The 22,538-nt window shown below is 41.9% G+C and overlaps 1 protein-coding gene across 1 annotated transcript; it reads right to left on the bottom strand.

Annotated features, from left to right (window-relative positions):
- Positions 1-1,017: 1,017 nt before the first annotated feature.
- On the bottom strand, positions 1,018-17,301 carry LOC146504091 (sodium- and chloride-dependent GABA transporter 2-like). Its single transcript, XM_085130565.1, has 14 exons — positions 15,227-17,301; positions 14,094-14,228; positions 10,082-10,222; positions 9,894-9,981; positions 9,596-9,728; positions 8,267-8,401; positions 8,092-8,195; positions 7,850-7,974; positions 6,273-6,385; positions 6,059-6,196; positions 5,802-5,904; positions 5,449-5,549; positions 5,202-5,372; positions 1,018-5,035 (listed from the first exon to the last, which is right to left on the bottom strand). Exons 1-14 carry the CDS (start codon positions 15,384-15,386, stop codon positions 4,943-4,945), a joined length of 1,740 nt encoding a protein of 579 aa, XP_084986691.1. The 5' UTR covers positions 15,387-17,301; the 3' UTR covers positions 1,018-4,942.
- Positions 17,302-22,538: the final 5,237 nt, after the last annotated feature.

Below are 22,538 nucleotides of genomic sequence, written 5' to 3'. Positions count from 1 at the left end.
CACGGTCGGCCTCCGGAACTGTTTTCTCGCCGCCGCCGCCGCCGCCGCCGCCGTCCGCACGGTCGGCCGCCTGAACTGTTTCCCCGTCATCGCCGCTGCCGTGTGCATGGCCGGCCTCCTGAACTGTTTCCCCGTCGTCGCCGCTGCCGTGTGCATGGCCGGCCTCCTGAACTGTTTCCCCGTCGTCGCCGCTGCCGTGTGCATGGCCGGCCTCCTGAACTGTTTCCCCATTGTCGCCGCTGCCGTGTGCATGGCCGGCCTCCTGAACTATGTTTTGGGACCCTGTTCAGGTACTCCAGTATGTGTTGTGTTTTGGACAATTCGTTTGGCCCGCTGGAGCTTGTTTTTTGTTTGGTTGTGGTCCCTCCGTCCTGGTCCCCCGCCACCCGCCCTGGTCGGGTCGTTTTTGGTTTTTGGGGGGGGGTTTTGTGTTTCTGTTGGGCTGTCTGGAGCCAGCCCTTGAGGGGGGGGTACTGTCATGGTCCTGGGTCGGTGACCCAGCGCTTTGAGTTTTGTTATTAGTATTTTCTAGTTTATTTCTGATCTTGTATTGGTTGTTGGTGTTTGGTTGTGTTTGTCTTCCCTACCTGCGTCTCCCTCGGTGCTCTGTTCATGTCCTCGTGTTATGTAAAACAGTCTGTGTGTTTCCTGTTTTACTTTGTAGGGTTGTGTCTCGTTATGTCCATTAGTTCCAGCTGTGTCCCCTCCTGTGTGCCATTTCCTGATTACCTGGTGTGTGTATTTGTAGTGGGTGTCGGTCTGTGTTCGTTGTCGGCTCGTCTGTGTTTCATGGTGTCTGTTCCTCGTCTGTGTCTCTCTGCCTCCCACCCCATTTGTATGATCCGGTTTGTTATTTAGCTCACCCAGTTTAGGTTTATGTTCTGTCCTGCCCTCAGTTCTGTTATTTGTACATTGTAAATTAAACCCTCACTCTTATCCTCATATCGGCTGTCTGCATTTTGGGTCCTCCGTTTCCTCCACACCACACGGCTCACCCCGCCAGCCGTGACAAAAACTTGATCTAGCTATGTAAATGGATTGTTTCCAGTCTTCCTCTGTATATTGATTATTAAGATCTCTCTCCCATTTTGAACATCAATGTGCTGCTACTATGAGCATATAGTAAAGAATAAAAGGCAGAAATAAAATGTGTTCTGTCTTTTTGCTTGATAAGAAATGTCTCCAAATCATCATACATACCTGTTTCTGCAGAATGTGAGATTTTGTAAAAAGAATAAATGGTCAAATGCCCAAAAAAAAAAGGTCTCTAGGAATATGAAAATTTGACTGCACTTGCTGAAAGTTCCTCAATGTGTTATTTTGATACAAGTCACCAGTTACCAATAGCCCATTGTTATGCCACATATAAAACAGACTGCAAGACATTCCTGGAAGTCTTTGTTTCTCAATGAAGGAGTCAAGAATGAAGTGCAGTCTTCTCTACCCAACCTTTTACACATTTCCCCCCAAACCCTTATTGCATTATAGATAATTGGATTATTCTTAATCTCTGTTTGTAATTACTTTTCGTCACAGACAACTAGGCTCTAAAGTGAAGAAGGTGAAACAGACCAAGAGTCTAGGTGGGAATAAGAATTGAGATAAGCATGTAACCACTCCCATAAAAAACAGACATGGCAATTATAGAGAATTAAATTTGGCAACCCTATGCCTTCCATATCTGTAGGGAGGTGTAAGATTCTAATTTCTTGCCATGCCAGATAAATTTTGAAAAAACTTTTTCTATATCAGAAGAAACCTTCTGGATGGAGGTAGCAAATGCATAGAGGTAGCATTTGTAGGAGATATAATAAATGAGGGAGAAAATTTAATTAGTCTCACATGCCCCAAAAGAGAAAGTAGCATTTTTTGCCCTCTATCCAAATCTTTTTTTAAATTTTTTATTAGAACTGAGGATGTCACGGCCCAGCGGCACGAGGAAACTGAGATGGACACAAGTGCAGAAACCAAACCGGAAGCGAGACAGTAAGTGAACAAAAGGTTTATTCCCCCCCCACAATTAAACACAATCGAAATCAAAACGACGCCACCACACTAGTGGCGCGCAGTAAAAACTAAGTCAACTAAGAGTGACCTAGACAACTCTAGGATGCAGCTGAACAGCTGAGGCAGTGGGGAGGTGGAAACTGGACTATGAAGTGGCCGGGGCACTGTAATGAGAGGAGAGCACAGACAACGGGATCCAGCAGACAATCAACGATCCTCCACAGTTAAACTAAGTTGCCTTACTTGGTTTCAGGTGGAGGGGACAGGTGGGGCGGAAGGCCCGGATGCGGTCGCGGCGTGGGGAGGCAGGCAAGTGAGTGGCGGGCCAGTTGGCAACGTCATACCAGCAGCAGGTGGCCCAGGTCCAGGAAAGCGGGGATGAGGGGGGCGAGACCCCCACTCCAGGAGCTACCTCTGAGGACAAGAAAAAACTGGTAAGCCTTCACATGGGTTCTGGACAAAGCAATCACACACCACTTGACTAACATGGGATAGCAGATACTCACGCGATGAACAGTTGAGTGCACAGGTCTTATATGCTGCCGGAATAATTGCCCACAGGTGGTCAGCCAGGGAGGAGCAACCGATCTCCGACTAAAAGAGGAGGAGCAGCTGTTGGAGACCTTCAGGTACCCACCCAGACCATGACAGAGGAAATGTCCTGTTTCCATAGGTCTTTACGATCTGGTGGATTCTTTAGCCTGAGGTATGCGATACAACTGGAGGACCATTGAAAGGGATTGCAAATATCTGGAGGAGAGTTAACCTGGTCACCCAGTGGCAAAACCTGATTTCCCAAAATTTATTCTGTAACCAGAGCATGAGCAAAACTCACATATAATAGACACAATGGCTGACATTGATAGTTCTGGTTTTGATAAAAAAACAAAAACAAAATATTATCAGCATACAATGCTATTTTATGATTTGTTCCACCTACTGTTATACCATGCACATCTTGGTGCTGCCAAATGGCTAGAAGTTCAAGTGCTAATGCGGAGGAGGAGATGAGAGAAAGGACAGCCTTGCCTTGAACCTCTTTGTAGTGGGAAGGCTGATGATTGTACATCACTTGTTATAACACAGGCTTCTGGAAGTTTGTTGATAGTTTTAATCCATGCAATAAAACCCTTAGCTAAGCCAAATCTTCCTACAACGGTAAATAAGTATGCCCACTCAATTCTATCAAATGTCTTTTTGGCAACTAAAGATGTAATATAAGCTTATAATTTGTCTGATTCAAATATTGGATAATATTTAATAATCGTCTAATATTTGTAAATGAGAAACAATTTTGAATAAAGCCTTTTTGATTAGGGTTTATAAGCAATGGGAGAATGTCCTCCAGTCTCATCGCTAATAGCTTAGAAAGTAAGACCTAATGATTTTGAACTGTACTTCCAGTTTTTGTATTGTGTTCTCTAAATCGAGTTGTGCTTTCATTGACGTCTTTTTCTGCGCTGTGATATATGAAATAATACTACTGCTAAGATAGGCTTTGGCAGTTTCCCACAGTAAAGATGGTTTTGTTTGTGGCCATAAAAACATTCCACTGTTTAGTGATATACTCAATAAATACAGGACTACTCATTAAGTATGGATTCATGCTCCATTGGCATGAATAAGGGTCAAAATAATTTGGGTGAATAGTTATACTTACTAATGAATGATCGGATAATGGACAAGTACTTATTGAGCACTCTTCCATCCTATCCAGCACCGTCCTGGATGACAGGAGCAAAACTATTCTTGAGAAAGTAACTGACAGAGAGGTAAAAGGAGAAGAAAAAGAAAAACCCAAAACGAAAATCCCCCTCCATATTCCCGCACGCAACAGGGAAAACAAGCCAACCTCATCATCGAATTTTAATTTGAACTCCTTTTACTTACTAAAGTCCATAACAAAAAAAACAAAAAACTTTAGACTTTAGACCATATTCCTATTCCAGAATTATTTTGGGATTTTATTGATATTGAACACAACTGAAGATTAGATAGACAATCCACACACAAGGACACATCTTGTGTTTTTTAAAGGTGTGGAGAGTGGGTTCCAGTGTTTCAGGATTTTAATCACACTTCAACATAGACCAGACACAATGAAAACTTCTCTCCCCATCTTTTCTCAGCAGTGTGCACACAGAGCAAGATTCATGTTTATTGTGTGTATTTTGTTTGATAGGTACCATGTCAGAATCCTCTGTCCACTTAGTGCTATGTTTAATATTTAATATCAAATTTAATATCAGATATCAAACAGCATTTTCTCTGTGTCATTCTGTAACACAAACATATGTGTATCATGTCTCCATCAGCCCATAACAGCAGTTGTGGCATCGGTTGCAAAAGGAGATCACATTATTGTGGAGAAATTTTAGTCCACTTTTCTTTACAAAATAGCCTCAGTTCGTAGACATTTGCAGACGTTTGTTTATGAACAATTGTCTTGAATTCTTGCTAGAGTAACTGGTGTTTGTGCTGCTATGCTGTTTGGTTTTCTCCAAATGTGCTGCTCAACACTGGTCTCATCTGTGCAAAGACAATGCTCAAGAAGTGTTGTAGATTTTTCAGATCCAACTTTGTAAACATTTCTTAGAGACTTGGTAACAACTCCAAACTAAGCAAACAAAAACTCACTGTTTTAGTAACTGAGCTGCATTTAACTTTACAATTGAATATGCTAACCAAGGCCTCATTATTTTTGCTATTTTTGCAAAATAATGAAGAAAGAACGAATGGCCAAATTAAGTGATATTTTTCTTTGCAGCTTCAGTATCCAGAATCACTATGATGCAGCTCAAATGGGTACAGAAGAGGAAAAAAAGAGAAAAAAATTTAATGGAAAACAGAGAAAGTGACATCACATTGAACTCCAAATCATAAGTGTTACAAAGACTTCGGGATGAGATGACCTTTTGTATCAGTTGAGTGTGAACTACTGCAGAAGTTCTCTGATGGTCTCTAGCTCAGTTTCCCTCTTTTGGTTCTCTAAATTTTCAAGATTAGGCTGGCACAGATGATGGAAACGCTACAAAATGGAGAAAAGTATTTGGTCTTAATTTAAACGGTTCATAACAATTCTAAAAAAGCTATTATTACCATGATTTCTATTATGATAAAAATCACCCAGTAAACATGAAAGTCTTACATTTTTGTTTAACTATATATTTAATATAATAACACAGTCATCCCACCTGACTTAGAGTCCCAGTCTCAGTGCCCAGCTTATACAGGGCCCATCCTGGAACAAGCAGGATGGAGGAGAGGGCCAGTATCCACCCCAGCACATATGCCCAGGATGGGTAGATGTACCACCGATTAAAGGTCAGAGGCTGGTACTCAATTAAAGAACATATAAAAGAGCCCTGAGAAATCAAAAGGAGATGGTTTAGTTGGTGGAGAATTGAGTGTTGGTATCCTAATACTTAAAGCTCAACTCACCAGTGAGACCAGTGGCGTGAGGTAGAGCCAGCAGAGTTTAAAGAAGTAGTTGGCTCGTGTCCCTGTCATGTCCTTTATTATGTCATATAACTTATCTACCCCTTAATAGAAGAAGAAACAAGATAAACAACGTATAAAGATCACACTTGGTGTCAATGGAATGCCATGGATGTATTTCTTTCACATAAAGGTCAAATGACAGCCAAAGGAGTCATAATCAGTCATGTAAAGACTCCATTATAATGTCCTCACAAGTGTCTGCAAGATTTGCTTCTATATATGAGAACATTTCCCTGATCATGTCATCATTACGACATCATTAGTGTGAGATATAAAAGGAAGAGCACACCTACCAAATATCCAACCCAGTGCCAGAGTTTCAAACACACATAAAAAGAGGATGCAGGCTCCATTACAAGCATAGTAGTCCAACAACTGGAACACAAACATCCCTCCCTAGAGACAATGACACAGATATTTATTTTGCATGCATTTAGTTTTGTTACTAAAATCAGGATTACAATTAGGATATATAATGTTTATTTTTTTCTTTTAGACCCCCACACACATTTCCAAAACATTTTCTGGCAGTGATACATTACATACAGACCTCAGTAACCATGACAAGCTGAGAGAAGAAACATATTAAGCAGAAGAGAAGGAGAAAAATCTCCCTTCGGCCGGCTCTACGCAACACTTTGGGAAACATATCAGTGAAGGATGTCATCACTACTTCCATGGCAACAAACTGTGCAGAAAATGGACAAAACACACTGAGTAAATTTCAAAGCATAAATGCAATGTTCCAAAGTTGTGAGTCTTACTTGTGTATCCAGACCCAAGAGAATGAGCATAACAAAAAAACAGATGGACCACAGTTGAGGCAGGGGCATCATGGCTACAGCCTGAGGGTATGCAATGAACGCCAGGCCTGGACCTGAAACACAACAGCATGATGCCAGAACATATCAAACATGCCAGCCAGTGGTAAATGTTCACGTTTTAGTTTGTACAGTTTGTGGTGTGTAAAGGCATAAATATGACAGCAGAAATGCAGAAAATTGAACAATCACCTGTGCCTGTTCATATTAAGAGGGAAAAATCAGATGGCATCAGGTTTTCACCATTACTCACGTGTTTGACTGTGATGGCACAATGGCACTGACTGATTTAGCCCACATAATATAGTCTGACTATTGGAACTCAAAGGATGCTGAGACCTGATTAGTATGGTAGTCAGTTTCCACAGCTGTAAAAATAATTTTTTGCCAATGAGACCTAAGTCTTAATTTCATGTTAAGCATCACAAAATATCAACTTCCTGACACAAACATTTAGCAAAGCATTCTGTTTTCCTATAGAAATGTGAATACCACAGAAAAACCAATTCTTCTGTTCCACATTCCTCCTTTTCCTATAATCAAGATAACAAGGAAACTTTCACACAATGTTTGGATGCCAATTTTCTTATTGAGATATCGTAAATTTTGAATTTTCAGTGGCAAAAGTACTTTGTTGTTTTTCTTCCAGTGCTGGAAACAAGTTCCCATAGATTAGGTATAAACTCACTACTGAGAAATTAAGCTTTTGTAAACAAAAAATGTTGAAATCTGTCACGGTTCTGGGTCACTTTGACCCAGTATTTTGAGTTGTTATTTTTTGGTGTGTTTTTGCATTATGGATTGTTTTTTTATTCTCTTGTAGTGCTTGTGGTGGTGGTGGTGATGATTATTAGAGTTTCATGTTTCTGTTTATCCGTGTTTAAGGATTTGTTGTTTCATGTATTGTTTGAGTTACATGTGTTATATTCTGTCTGCCTCTCTGTCTGCGTCTTTGTTTAGTGGTTTCTTGTTTCCTGTTTTATTGTGAAGGTCTGTGCCTCATGTGAGTGTGTTCAGTTCTACTGCTCCCCTGTCTCGTTAGTCCAATTTCTCCCAGCTGTGTCTCCCTCCTGTTGCCCATTCCCTGATTACCACCCTGTGTATATTAGCCCTGTGTTTTCGTGTGCTCAGTGTTGTTTCGTACCCCCAGATCCTGCCTGTGTGTTCCAGTTTGCGTTTTTATGGTTTGATTTCTGTTTTTGTTTGGTGCCAGCAATAAAGCTGTGGTCTTCAGTTACATTTCCATCTCAGAGTCCTTCATTTGGATCCACATCTACACCTGCCCGCACAATGAGCCCTGACAGAAATCATTCCAAAAAATAATATTCCCCCAAATCAAGCTTAACAATTAAAACAGAGCCCTGAAAATTTTAAAGTCTTTCTCGTTCTGTTACCAAGTCTGTGACCAGTTGAGACATGCTCCCATAATATTGTTATGTAAGATTGAGTCCATTTATGGATCATTGTTATGTCATATTTATGGGTCCAGGAGAATATGGTCGCATGTTTGTGATATATACCTGACTCGGCCACTTCTGCAATGGGAACACCTTGCTCATGAGCCATGAATCCCAGCACTGAGAACACAGCAAAACCAGCTACAACACTGGTACCACTGTTCAGCAAACACAGCATCAGAGAGTCTCTGCAAATCACAAAAACAAAGTGCAAAGTGCAGTCACTGCATGTGAAAAAATATGAGGTTGTTAATATTTAAATATCTATTTAAAATTAAGGTAAATAACTACTGATCATCATGTACTTATAGCAGTTGTTGTTGTATTTGTTGTAGCTTCCCAGCACAGTTAGGGTACCCACACCGATACTGTAGGAGAAGAAGATCTGACTCACAGCCTCCATCCACACCTGTTCCAAAAAAGCAACAGTATTACACTTGTCCACCTGTGTCAGACACTGTTAGAGATTTGAGCTCTTACCTGAGGGTCTATCAGTCGTGAGGGTTCAGGCAGAAGATAAAACACGATTCCTTCGAATGCTCCAGGAAGAGAGAGGCCACGAATTAAAAGTATTAACAACATCACATAGGGAAAGGTAGCTGTGACATATACCACCTGTGGGAAAAAGCAACATTTCAGAGCATTTAAGTGTTTACTCAATATGTACTATGTATACATACTGTATATAGAGCTACAGTGAGGAAAAATAATTATTTGATCTCCAGCTGATTATGTAAGTTTGATTGCTTATAAAGAAGTGAACAGTCTCTAATGTTTGTGGTAATTTAATTTTAATGGAGAACACATTAAATAAAAGTTATAAACTGATTTCCATGTCATTGAACAAAATAAGTTCAGTGACATGGAAAATAAGTATTTGAGCCCTTACAACCTAGCCAGAACTCTGGTTACAGACGCTCCTGTCACAGTTCTGGATCTTAGATCCAGCTTTTGAGTTTATTGTGGGGGGGTGGGGGGGGGGGGGGGTTTGAGTGTTTTGTGTTATCATTATGACTTAAGTTTCAACAGGCAGTCCTGAATTTATTCTTATTATTATCAGAGTTTTCTTGTGATCTCAGTTTAATTCCTTGTTTATTAAGTCCCTTTGTTCCTCCCTTTGTCGTGTGTCCCTCGCTCCCTAGGTGCATGTTGGTGTGTGTGCGTCTCTGCATCTTGTTTCACTTTTCTTTTTACATGTTCCCCTCCTTGTTTTTCATTCCAAATTCCTCCTGTCTCTCGTGTGCATTCATGTCTGTTCTCCACAGCCCATTTTGCCTCTTGTTTCAACAAAAACGAAAACAAACAAATAAAAACATAGCAACACAGTTTCCCCTGTGTTGTTATGTCTATTTGTCCTGTGTGTTGCCCTGCGTTTAGTTTCTCACATTTTTGATTAGTTATTGGCTTTTGGTTTTTCTTATTTTTGTACCTTTGTGTTTTTGCTCCTAAATAAAATGCTAGCCTTTTGTTATTAAGTTCCTTTTTCCCACTGCCATCTTCACAGGGGTCCTCCCATTGCCACACACAATCTGTATCCACAGATCGTTTACAACAGTTTTCTATATTTTGTCCACAAAATATGGGAAATCTGTGGAGGTAGCTAACACCTCAAGTTAAATACTTATTTCATTCAATGACATACAAATCAATTCATTATATAACTTTTATGTCACATTCTGCCTTACTCCATTGAAATGAATATACCATTTAAATTAGTGAGTCATTAGAGAGTCATGTAAGTGGGCAAACGTACAACTTCTGCAGGGGATCAAATAACTATTCCCCCACTGCATTTACCAGCAAAACTACCTTTCCTGTAGATCTGAGTCCTTTCCAGATACAAAAGTAGCAGACGATCCACATAGCAATGAGGCACAACAGCACCTCCCACTGGATGCTGCCTATTTCCTCAATGCCCCCTGAGATCATCAGCACTCGTCGTCTAGAAGTCAATTAAATGCAGAAGGTAAAAAAGAACAATAGACAGACAGACAGATCGATAGGTAGAAGGATATAGATATATATAGCTGGAAAAGGTACAAAATGTTTTATTGGGCTTTAAATAACTTGGTATGTAGGCTTTTTCAGTCCATCTACATAGACATACTCCCAAAATTCAGTGGCTGCAGAGGTTGAGTTTGTCTGGTTGGTCCAGTGGACGGTGTTATTTTTTGTTGAAAAGTCTACACAGCCCTCTGAGTGGAGAATGTGAAAAGTGTCAGAACAAAAGTTTAAATACCTAAACATACTTTGACAATTTTTTATTGGAAATTGGAAATAATCTTTGCATTTTACCTGTGTTCCAGTTGTTGTTGCAGGAGGCCCAGGGGAGCTGAGAGCTGAAGGAGAACACGAGGTAGAACAAAGCCCAGGACAGAATAATGATGTAGGTCATACAGGTGTAGAAGACGATTAGTTGTCCACCAAATCCAATCCCTGAAAGGCATTTACAGATAATATTACAAAAATCTCCATTATCAATTACTCAGACTTCTTGTTGTTTTAGGGTTACTCAGCAGTTTTGGCTTGAGGTCTGTGACTGTGGTGGCCATTTGAATGAACTCATTGTCATATTCAAGAAACCAGTTTAAGATGATTTTGTGATATAACAGGATAATATGACATTATCCTGCTCAAAGTAGCCATCAGAAGATGGCTACACTCTGGTCATAAAGTGATGGACAAGGTCAGCAGCAATACTTAAGTAGGCTCTGGCATTTAAACGATGTGCAGCTGGTACTAAAGGGCACATGGTGTACCAAGAAAATATCCACCACATTATTACATCAGCACCACCACCACCAGCCTGAACCACTGATCCAAGGCAGTGTGGACTCATGCTTCTATGCCAAACCTACCATCAGAAAAAAAGTTTGCTCTCTTCTCCAGTTTTGGTGAGCTTCTGTGAATCACAGTCTCAGTTTACTGTTTCTTATCTGAGTGGCACTTGGTGTGATTACAGCTGAAGCCCATCTGCTTCAAGGTTGTTGTGCATTGAGAGATCTTAATTTTCCCAGGATATATTGGATGTCTCTATGTGTGTGTGTGTGAGTGTTTCATTTTGCATGTGCATATTTGATTTGTGTGTGGGTACTTGAAATCCATGTGTGCGTATTCAGGTTTTTGCTACAATAATATGTCAAGATACTGTAGCAGGTTACATGTGAAAAGGAAGCCTAGTGAAAAGTTGGGTGAGCTGTAATTGTTACTTGCCTGTATTTTCAATGCTTATTCACGGTCAAAAGAATCCTTTAAAAAAAATAAATAATGAGCGCCACAAACACTGTTTTAGCCATTAGCAGGGTAGCAGGGTCTGAATTAAAGGGGACACATACATGTCAGTACTTAATAAAATTGAGTATTTCGCATTTGACCATCATGGGAAATATTTGAGAAAATGTAGAAAAGACCAAATGACACATTGGTGTCAGAAGTGGGATAGCTCACTCTCGCCGGAATGGAGAAAGAGATTCAGAGGCTGGAGCAAGCCGTCGAGGAGAGCACTCGCTGCTTGGGGAGCTGGCGATTGATGTGAGAGGAAGCGACCGGCCATGTAAGTCCCCTGACAAGTCCAGACGGAGCGAGCACACTGCGGCAACGTCAGCCCTACACGCCTGCTGTTTCCTCCTGCTCGCTGACCATGCGTCTGTCACTTGGCTCCTGAACTTCAAACACCCAGAAGGTCAGGTGGCCTGCTGGCTGGAGGTTCTTCAGTGCTACGACTTAAAGACCCAGCATTGGGCAGGTCGGCAGCATGGCAACGCTGATCCGGCGGCGCAACCCCTGGACTGTACGGGGGTGTCAGGACAGGGGCCCAAAGTGAAGGCCTATCACTCTCAGTACAACAATCTGGAGACCCACAACGGCCTCCTATACCGGAGATGGCGGACCCCCGGTCAGGGCAAAGATCTCCCGCAGCTGTTGGTGCCTCAGTCGCTGCGGTCGCAGGTGCTCGAGCTTGTCCACGGCTCGGTGGGGGCCGGCCACTATGGGAATCCCAAAACTCTCTGCCATCTCAGGGGACGGTTCTGGTTGTCTATGAGATGTGTAACTTCATGTGCACTGCTGTGACACCTGCATGGCACAGAAGAGCCCAACTCAACGCTCCCCTGCTCCCCTGCAGCAGTACTTGGTGGGGGCCCCGATGGAGCGAGTGGGAGTAGGGCCTTTCCCCATCATCGAGTTAGGGAACCAGTATGTGTTGGTGGCTATGGACTATTTCACGAAGGTGGGCCAGAGATGGACTACTATAGGAGGCTGAGGGAGCAGCTGCATGTGGTTAATGACTACACCCGCCAGGCCCAGGCCAGCGCCGGAGTACGACAGAAAAGAGTGTACGACACCAGATAACGAGGGGCTGCTTTCGTGCCTGGCGACAAGGTTAGGGTGTACTGCCCTGTTCGTAAGAAAGGAGTGTCCCCCAAGCTGTGCAGTCACTGGCAGGGGCCGGCAGAGGTCGTAGAGCCATTAAGTGACTGGCTGCTCCCGTATGGGATAGTATTTCTTCCTGAATACTATCGTTGTTTATATTTACTGCGGGAAGAAACGGTAAAAACTGAGTTTTATGAGGAAAGCAAAACCAAAAAAACCCCACCCTTTCCTATTAGTTGAAAAAAGTACCATGTCGACCAATCAAGAAATGATATGGCAAGTTGTTTAGGAAAGGGGGAAGTTTTAGGAGTGACGGCGGTGTTTTGAGATGTGAGAGATTTGCAACGTTTAGCGCAAATCTTGTGTAGTTAGTGTGTAGTGTAGTCAATAGTTTTGTTGTGTGCGTCAGAACAATGAGACGACTACTGAATGTTACAGGTGTTACAGGAGTGATACATCTCCTGTTGTCAGGCCTGCAGGTATCAGGCTGTTGTTCTCCTTTATCTCATAGTGGACAGAAATTATTTTTTGGAGTGGCACAAATAATCTGTGTGACATCAAATGTAAAGCAGAACAGCTGATTGTTCTGTAAATAGTTTTAAATGTTTATTTTAAAAAAACGCCTTGGCTGCATTTTTAGAAAAAAAACTTTGTTGTTTGCATAACTCAATTACTTTTTTAAAGAAGTAACTATAATAATAATTGCCCAACATTGGTCATTGTTGTTCCTGTCTCTTCTCTCTGTCTGTATTTTGCAGACAGAGAGTTACAGGACTCTTTCCCAGACCACAGACTCATACTCATAATACAAGTCAGAGCTTTGTGTTGTCCTCGGGTCAAAAATGACCCGTAGGTGAATGGCAAACAAATATATAGAAATCCCGGGGACAACGCAAGGGTTAAAAAAAGAAGAAGAAAGTTATCATTTTCAAAATTGGAGTTCAAGTTATTTTTACTTCCAATAGTGTTAACATACTACGCAAGTCATGAACAAGATTTATTTAAATTTTCATTGTAAGTGGGCTAAAGCAGTTAATCAAAAGTAACATAACATAAATGTAAATGCTGTAATTTGATTATTTTAATAAACTATGTAACTTGGATGGATTCGATGCTGGCGTGACCACAGTGCACACGTCTGCTGTTGCTCACAGTGGTCCAAGGGATCGCTCAGGGAGTTTGTGTGTTCGCTCAGACACATGAAAAATTAGAGGGAACATTGGGTGTACCGGATCCGCATACTAGGCCAGGGGCGCATGGTGGTGTTGCATCAGGACAGACTGTCACCGTACTGATCGCTCGCTCTAGCAGCCGCCGGGGCAGGGGATGCTGGTGGCACCCCATGTTCGGATCTGAGTGACTCTCCCCCCGCCGGTCGAGATCGGCCTGTGCGCCAAAATGAAGACACCTGGACATTTGCAGGACTTTGTGTTGGGTAATAGGGTTGTCGGGGACGACTGACCCCTTAGATGGGGGCTATGTAGCGGATCAGGGCTGTTTTGGGCTTTGACAGTTATGTTCTGTTGTTCCAGGCGGCAGCGTTATGTTGCCATGGTTACAGTGTGATGCGTTCTCTCTGTGCGACTGTGTGTTTTCTGGGTGGAGAGAGCACCTTTGTTGTTATTATGCTAAGCTACGCCGAGCAGTTGGACACTGTGTTCAGTGTTGAGAAAACAAACAACTGTGCTTCCTGGCAATTCGGGGAAGCAAGACCAAACAACACCTCTGTCTCCTCCTTGTCTGAGCTCACCACAGTATGTTCTCAGTTAAGGCTTGAACTTTTAACTTCAGGATTGTGATAAGTACAGAATTGGCTTTAAATACTTATTAACTTGTTCACTACAGTTTAAGACACAGTTGTGCAAGACTGTGATGGCCATTGAAGAGAAGGATAACATGATGTTTTCTTGTTATTATTGATCCCTGAACAGCTTACCTTCTGCTAGTGGGCACAGCTTCCTCCAGCAGGTAATGCCACCCTCCTGGGTGAATTGCCCTATAGTTGTCTCCAGCAGGAACACGGGTACACCACAGGTTACCACAAATACCAGATATGGCACCAGGAATGCACCTGAATTAAAAACATACACAGCAAACATACCTGTTGTGCAGCTTCTGAGTAACAAGCTTACTCAATTACCGACGGACCAGGTATATACTTTTAAAACAAAACATATATCAGTTGTTTAAACATACTACCAGAATTAAGACAACATATTGGGAAGTTATCAAATGAAATTTTTACTAATTAATTATTTAATTGGTATGTTTACTACTACTGCTACAACTACTTTTTACTAGAACTTTACTTCATTTGTGAAAGTTGATTTCACAAGTAAAATTACAAGAGTCAAATTTTTATAAACTAATGATATTTGTTTCCTCTTTTTTTATTATAATTATCCTGTTGCAAGTAATCAAGCTGCCTGAGGACTGGATACTATTGAATTCAATGGAGCAGAGTCTCCACTTTGAATGCTAGCATCAGATTTGAGGGAATCAACCTGCTGACAAATCCAAAATGCTTCAAACAGATAGAGGGCCTTGCTTGGCTTCACCTACAATTGTCATGTGAGCTACCTCAAGTGATAAAATTAACATTCCCTAGCGTACCAATGGAGTTTGAAGTCACACTTTCAGTCCCATTTCAGTGACTGTGAACTAGTAATAATAGACCTTGAACAAGCAATTAATTTTGCTCATGCTTTACCAATCAATATAATCCTACAAGATTAATACACCTTTTGGTTAGTTAATGTAAAATAAATATATTAAATAATAATAATGGATTGCATTTATATAGCGCTTTTTCAAGGCACCCAAAGCACTTTACAATTCCACTATTCATTCACACACTGCTGGAGGCAAGCTACAGTTTAGCCACAGCTGCCCTGGGGCAGACTGACAGAAGCGAGGCTGTCATATCGTGCCATCGGCCCCTCTGGCCAACACCAGTAGGCGGTAGGGTAAAGTGTCTTGCCCAAAGACACAACGACTAGGACAGAGAGCCCGGGGATCGAACCGGCGACCTTCTGGTTACAGACGCGTTTCCCAACCCCATTTGCTTACCCCCTCCATTTTTGTAACAGAGGTAGGGAAACCTCCACACGTTCCCCAGGCCGACAACATTTCCCGCCACAGCAAGGAGAAATTCCACCTTATTTCCCCATTGTCCTCGCTCCTCCACCTCTGGCTGTGTGTCTCTCTGCATAGATTTTCTTTTCATCATTTCCAAAGGTTCAGGGTGCGGACAATGATGGCACTGCGCTTGGTGCTCTAATCGTCACTGCCTTTATATTCTCTGCCAATTCTGTGTTGAGGAATGAGTTAATAAGTTTTCAGTAGAAACATTAACCCTTTAAAACTGGTCAGAGTGGGCATGCTCCGTTTTGCGCAACTACTTTTAAATCCTTGTAGAACTGCAACCACGTAAGCTAGCGCAATCATTTTTTTTTTTGCATATGAAAGTGGAGGAGTTGTACTTACATCTTATGCCATCAGCTTGTCCTAGGTCACGGTTTCCTTCCTATAGCTTTGCAAAAACGGCATAAAAAGCGCTTGCAGGAACACAAACATAATATTCCAGAAACACGCTTTGCCAATCCGATCAGCTGTTCATAACACTTCCTACGTTAGAATAGACGTCAGCGTGAACTATCGCATGTCCGCCATTATCTGCCCGAAAGCGGAAGTGACGTCATTTTCGCGGAAATGTAGTTTTTTACCATCAGGGCCTCATGAGCCTATACTGGTGTTTTTAAAAGTTATGTTTGACTTTATGACTTTCTGTGTCGTTTCTGGGATGCTTAGAACTAAAATTGCACAGCTGGAAAAAGTTTATTTTGATGCATATGCTGCTTTTTTGCAAATTTGCACTATAATATTTATTTTCGTTTTTCCTGCAGTATATAAAAATTGGTGTATTTCAAAAATAAAACTATGAAGACACTCAAAATAAATTTCCTGTGGTGGGAAACTATTTTGTGCAACTTTTTTGTATTTACAGTTTTGAGGGATAAGCCTCTTAAATTTCTCTAACTAGAAATATATGTTAAAAAAACAAAAACGATTTTCAATTTTTTTGTAGTTTATTGCACTTTCTTGCAATTTATGTAATTTCTATTTACTTAATGCATACATATTATTAAAATTTGGGCTATAATGATTGTATTGATGTATATCAACTTGAAACGCTCCCAAAAATGGCACTACATGTAAAAATATAAGCTCTGGCGGACTTGGTTCTATGGTAGGTCTTAAAGGGTAATTAACTCCATTAGATTAACTGGGTGGAAAAAAAAATGTTTCAAGATTTTAAAGCTTTCACTTTTAACTTGTTGGGGTCTATGTTTTTCAAGATGCATCTCAGATATAGGAGGGGTTAAAATTTAATTGTGCTGCATCACTATGTTACAACTGCCGTTCGTTAAGCTATACTTGCCAGTCTTTTGTGTTGGTCAAAGTAAAAGTTTGAAGGAAACCATCATGAGAAGATTGCGAGTAAAAATCTTGGGGTTGGAGCAAAAGAGGAGGTGCACTTAAAAGTGGGGTCTCCTGTCTCTAATTTGACTTTGGATTTGTGTTGGTGGTTGCAGTAGCTTCTGTTGGTTCTCTAAGGCTGGCCCAGAAGGTGGGGAGAGCCGAATTTCAAATGAATAGCTGAGTAACAGGATTTAGCAAGGGTCGTAGGAAAGTAGTTAAATATTTAATTTTAGTTTAAATATTTAAGTTAAAGTCCTACAGCTGAAGCACAAAGGAAGGTTTCTCAGTACATTTGTGTGATGTGTGATTTTTCAGTTAAATATAAACAAGGTGCATGACTCTGCATAGTTCTTTGTTTCCAACTTTCTTACCTTTGCCAGATTGTATTTAAGGTCTAAAGACACTTAGAGTTTTCTATACTTTCTTTTTCTAGATAAATGGACGTCAGAGAAGAAAAGTGAAGACCCATCAGTCAATTATGGGATACTCTTTAAAATTACTCTGAATAGTGGTGTACATACACTGCTTCCTAAACTTGTCAGGTGTCTGTATGATATCATTGTAAAACAACATTTTAAAAATCTGTTAAGAAATGCTTTTCTCATCTTTCCCATTAAATGATAATGGTTTGTGAACACAGTACAGACTTATTTACCAATACTTTGTTTCTACTGTAGCTCTCTTCACGACAACACAGACACAGGTCGGTTCTTTGAAACGGGCGTTTATTACTTGGGGCTTCTCTCCTCAGCTTCACCATCACCAGTACGCCGATACGCCAGTACGCCAGTACGCCAATTAACGCCAACAAACCAATTAGCAACTTTACAGTACACATATTAAGTCCAAACACAAATTAAAAAACATTTCTCAAATGACAAATACCTCATTGGCTGCTTGTCCTGAAAAGAGGTCCTTAAGTCCTTGTATTGTCTTTTCTTTTAGCAAACCTTTAGCTTAAAATCGCTTCATGAGAGACATCTGCTCCCTCACAGTCCATGCAAAGTCTCGTGTACTCTCGTTAAGGGTATTCTCACGAGACACTAGCTCTTACACTTTACACATGTACATTTCAAATAAAGACATTTCAACACAAACTATATATTCATGAAATTATATTATAAATCAGTCATCTACATCATGAAAACTACACAGAACATTTTAACAGCATTTACACTCCCACCAAAATCACTCATTGACTTAAAATGAGAGATTTTCCTCAATGAAAATTATAAGAAAGTGATGTGTGAGTGTACATTTAAGTGTAGGTCATTTAGCTTTACGTGTGTTTTAGGTGGCCTCAAGTAATGTAACTACTTTGTGAACAGGCCTCTCAAGGTAAACTGACTTAGTGATTGGTTTTCCCTTATCAAAGGTAGTGTCACTGAGCAGAAGCTTTAGCTTTCGCACCTTGCCATCTGCGCTGGGCAGGGCTTCCACAACCCTTGCAAGCTTCCACTGGTTTCTTGGTGCACTGTCATCCTTTAATATTACAATGTCACCCGCTTGCAAGTTTCGTGACACCTTCTGCCATTTCTGTCGTTGTTGGAGGTTTAGCAGGTATTCTCGTTTCCATCGTTGCCAAAATTCATTGGCCAAAAACTGCACTCTTCTCCACCTTTTGTGCAGATAGAGGTCTTCTTTGCAGAATTGTCCAGGGGGTGGCAGAATTACAGATGATTTCATGGTTAGAATGTGATTGGGAGTGAGGGGTTCTGGACCAGTAGGATCGTGAAGATGCTCGACACTTAGTGGCCTGCTGTTGATTATGGTCATTGTTTTATACAGAAACGTTCTTAGAGTTGTGGTGTCAAGTCTGCTGGCGGACTTGTCGAGCATAGCTATCAGGATGCTTCGGATTGTTCGAATCTGGCATTCCCAAACTCCTCCCATATGACTAGCTGATGGGACATTCAGCACAAATTCACAACCAAGCGCCCTTGTACGGTATTGATCCATTCCTTCAAGCAATTCAGAAAGCTCCTTTCTAGCACCAACAAAGTTTGTCCCTCTATCACATCTTTGCTGGCGCACGGGTCCTCGAATAGCTATGAATGATCGAAGTGCATTCATGAATGCGTCTGTTGTCAAATCGTCAAGGGTTTCTATGTGAACTGCTCTAGAACATAGGCAGGTGAATAACAATCCGTATCGTTTCAACTCTCTCCTTCCTTCCTTCACAATAAAGGGGCCAAAACAATCAAGCCCACAATAAGTAAAGGGGGGAGATGTCTCAATTCTCTCTCCTGGTAGATTTGCCATTTGTTGAACCTCAGTTGTTCTTCTGTATTCAATTCAATTCAATTTTATTTATATAGCGCCAAATCACAACAAAAGTCGCCTCAAGGCGCTTCATAGATACAGAGAAAAACCCAACAATCATATGACCCCCTATGAGCAAGCACTTTGGCGACAGTGGGAAGGAAAAACTCCCTTTTAACAGGAAGAAACCTCCGGCAGAACCAGGCTCAGGGAGGGGCGGCCATCTGCTGCGACCGGTTGGGGTGAGAGAAGGAAGACAGGATAAAAGACATGCTGTGGAAGAGAGACAGAGGTTAATAACAGATATGATTCAACACAGAGAGGTCTGTTAATACATAGAGAGCGAGAAAGGTGACTGGAAAGGAAAAACTCAATGCATCATGGGAATCCCCCGGCAGCCTACATCTATTGCAGCATAACTAAGGGAGGATTCAGGGTCACCTGGTCCAGCCCTAACTATATGCTTTAGCAAAAAGGAAAGTTTTAAGCCTAATCTTAAAAGTAGAGATAGTGTCTGTCTCCCGAATCCAAACTGGAAGCTGGTTCCACAGAAGAGGGGCCTGAAAACTGAAGGCTCTCCCTCCAATTCTACTTTTAAATACTCTAGGAACAACAAGTAGGCCTGCAGAGCGAGAGCGAAGTGCTCTAATAGGGTGATATGGTACCACAAGGTCATTGTATCGTCTACATTTTACACACTTGTAAATGTGTGAGGAGACCACACTTCCACATCCTAGGACCCATATTCCGTTTGCGCGCAACTCATTCATGGTCATGCCCCTTCCTTGATGGTGTATGCGCTCATGATGATGTTTGACCAGCAGAGTTGTTTGACTTTTTCGGAAGAATCGCAGGATGCTTTACATCATGGTGTAAGGCTGACTGAGACAGCCGTCCTCCGACCCTAAGAACATTGGTTTCGTCCAGGAAAGCATTCAGCTGGCGTAGCCTGTTGTGCCTGCTCAAAGTGTGTTCCTTCTTGCCTCTTATTTTCTTTATGTCTTCAGCAAACGTGTCTTCTTGTACGAGTTTGATGATGAACATCTCTGCTTCTCTTCGTTCTTCAAGATTAGTCGACTCATTAGTTCTCGACTGAAATCCCTTAAACTCTCTGACAAATCTCTTGAGCCTGGCAATGGCTCTCACCACTCTGGACCAGTCAGAAAATTTAGTTAAACGGTTTACCATTGGATTCTGTTCTCTTGCTTTAACTGCATGAACATGTGCTCTCCAAAGTTCAGGATCAGTAGCCTCAACTTCTCCCACCATTCCCACTTCATGTGGGAGATTTTGCTGCCAAAGGAAGTTGGGTCCTTTCAGCCAGTTAGATTCTTTAATTTGAACTGCAGTCAATCCTCTTGAGGCTCCATCAGCTGGGTTGTCTTCAGAGTTGACATTTCGCCATTGTTCAGGTTTTGTGCTAGATCTTATTCGCTGGATGCGGTTGGCCACAAATGTTTGGAACCTTTTAGCATCATTGTTCACATAGCCAAGGACCACCTTTGAGTCAGTCCAGTAATACTCTTGCACATTTTCAATCTCCAGCTCGCCTCTAATGATATCACCAATGCGGACTGAGGCCACAGCTGAAGATAACTCAAGCCTTGGGATGGTTGTTAGTTTGGTAGGGGCTACTCTTGCTTTCACCAAGACAAGTGAACAACTTATCTGTCCTGTTTCACTCACTGCTCTAAGGTATGAGCATGCACCATACCCTTTGAAGCTTGCATCAGAAAAGTTGTGAAGCTCATATAGTGAGACTTCACCAAAGTTTGATGGAAGGTAGCTTCTTGGAATCTTTAGAACTGCCAAATGAGGCAGATCTTTGAGCCATGACTCCCATTGTGGCTGGATGTGCTCGGGGAGAGGTTCGTCCCAGCTTACCTTGTCTCTACACAGCGTTTGAAGAATCTGTTTGCCGACAAGTAGGAATGGAGCCACGAAACCTAGTGGATCATAGACTGAGGCAACAGTTGAGAGAACCCCTCTCCTTGTCAGTGGGTTTTCTTTTACCACCACCCTGAACTGAAATTCATCCGCCTCAACACACCACTGAACTCCAAGTGCTCGCTCGATATGAAGTTCTCCTAGAGCCATGTTTAGATCTTTGGTCTGAACACATTCTTGTGGTGGAATTTTTGCAATCACACACTCATCGTTGGATACAAACTTATGTAGCCGTAGATTTCCTGTTTTGCACAGAGCTCTTGATTCCTTTACCAGGCGTATAGCTTCAACAGTCGACCTTACACTTGTCAGGCCATCATCTACATAGAAGCTTCTTTGGATGAACTTGATGGCTTCTTTGCTGAACTTGCCTTGGCCTTGTGAAGCTAGGTATTTCAGTCCAAAGTTGGAGCAACCGGGGGATGAAGCTGCCCCAAAGAGGTGTACCATCATCCTGTACACCGAGGGTTCAGAATCCAAATCACCTCCATCCCACCAGAGGAACCTGAGATAGTCTTGATGTTCCCTTGCAACGTGGAACTGGTGAAACATTTTTTCGATGTCACACATTATGGCTATAGGACCCTTTCTAAATCGACACAACACACCAACTAATGTGTTAGTCAGGTCTGGACCTGTCAAGAGATGGTCATTTAGAGAAGTTTCTTGGTAGCGTGCCGAACAATCGAAAACCACACGGATCTTCCCGGGCTTGTGGGGATGGTAGACACCATGGTGTGGTATGTACCATGCTGGCTGGTTGTCTAATTCAGACTGTGGCACCTTCTCAGCATCTCTTCTACTTATGATTTCATTCATGAAGTTGACATAGTCCGTGTAATATTGTTCATTTCTCCTCAGTCGACGCTCTAATGAGCTGAGCCTGTGAACTGCACACTGTTTATTGTCTGGAAGATTAGGTTTGTCTGTCTTGAAAGGAAGCGGAAGTTCATAGTGGCCATCTTCCTTCTGTCTTATTCCAGCTTTCACTTTAGACAGAAAGAGTAGGTCCTCCTGAGAAACTGGATCATCATCTGTTGAGTGATCTGTGAAATCTGATTCAAAAGTCTTAATTATGTCAAGTGGGTTGATCTCTTTGACTTGAGTCCTGCACGCAAAGTGCACTTCCTTCTTTAGCTGAACTGATGGATGCACGGTCGGTGTCACTTGCCGTACTATGATTCTATGACTGAATCCTATTGGATCGCTGTTGTCGCTTGCTGAATGTGAGCAACCAACAATGCTCCAGCCCAGATCAGTCCGCTGCGCATATGGATGATTTTCGTCACTAGACAGGATCTCTCTTGGGAGGAGGGCTCGTTGACAGTTGTAGCCTATAAGAAGGCCTACTTCGCAATCCAACTGTGGTGGAATCTTTTCTGACAGTTGCTCTAGATGTGGCCATTTTAGAGCTGTTTCAGAGGTTGGAATGTGCAGCCTGTTAACTGGGATAAATTCTCTTGTGAAAACAGGTGGTAGTGGGATCCTTTTCTCTGAGTTGTATCCTCTCACTTGTAGACCTGTCAGTTTCTGACATGGAATAACTGTCAACTTGGCAGACATTGTGGACAGTCGCAGACTGACATTCTCTCTGTTTGTGTTCAGGCCTTGAGCTATTTCATCTAGTATGAAGGTGGTATCGCTCTGTGTGTCTAAGAGTGCATAAACTAGCAGTTCTTGTTCTGGCTGC

This window comes from Neolamprologus multifasciatus, chromosome 14 (assembly GCF_963576455.1).
Source record: "Neolamprologus multifasciatus chromosome 14, fNeoMul1.2, whole genome shotgun sequence".
NCBI lineage: Eukaryota > Metazoa > Chordata > Actinopteri > Cichliformes > Cichlidae > Neolamprologus > Neolamprologus multifasciatus.
The sequence above is the reverse complement of the archived record's forward strand: the minus strand, read 5'-3'. Positions and strand labels throughout refer to the sequence as shown.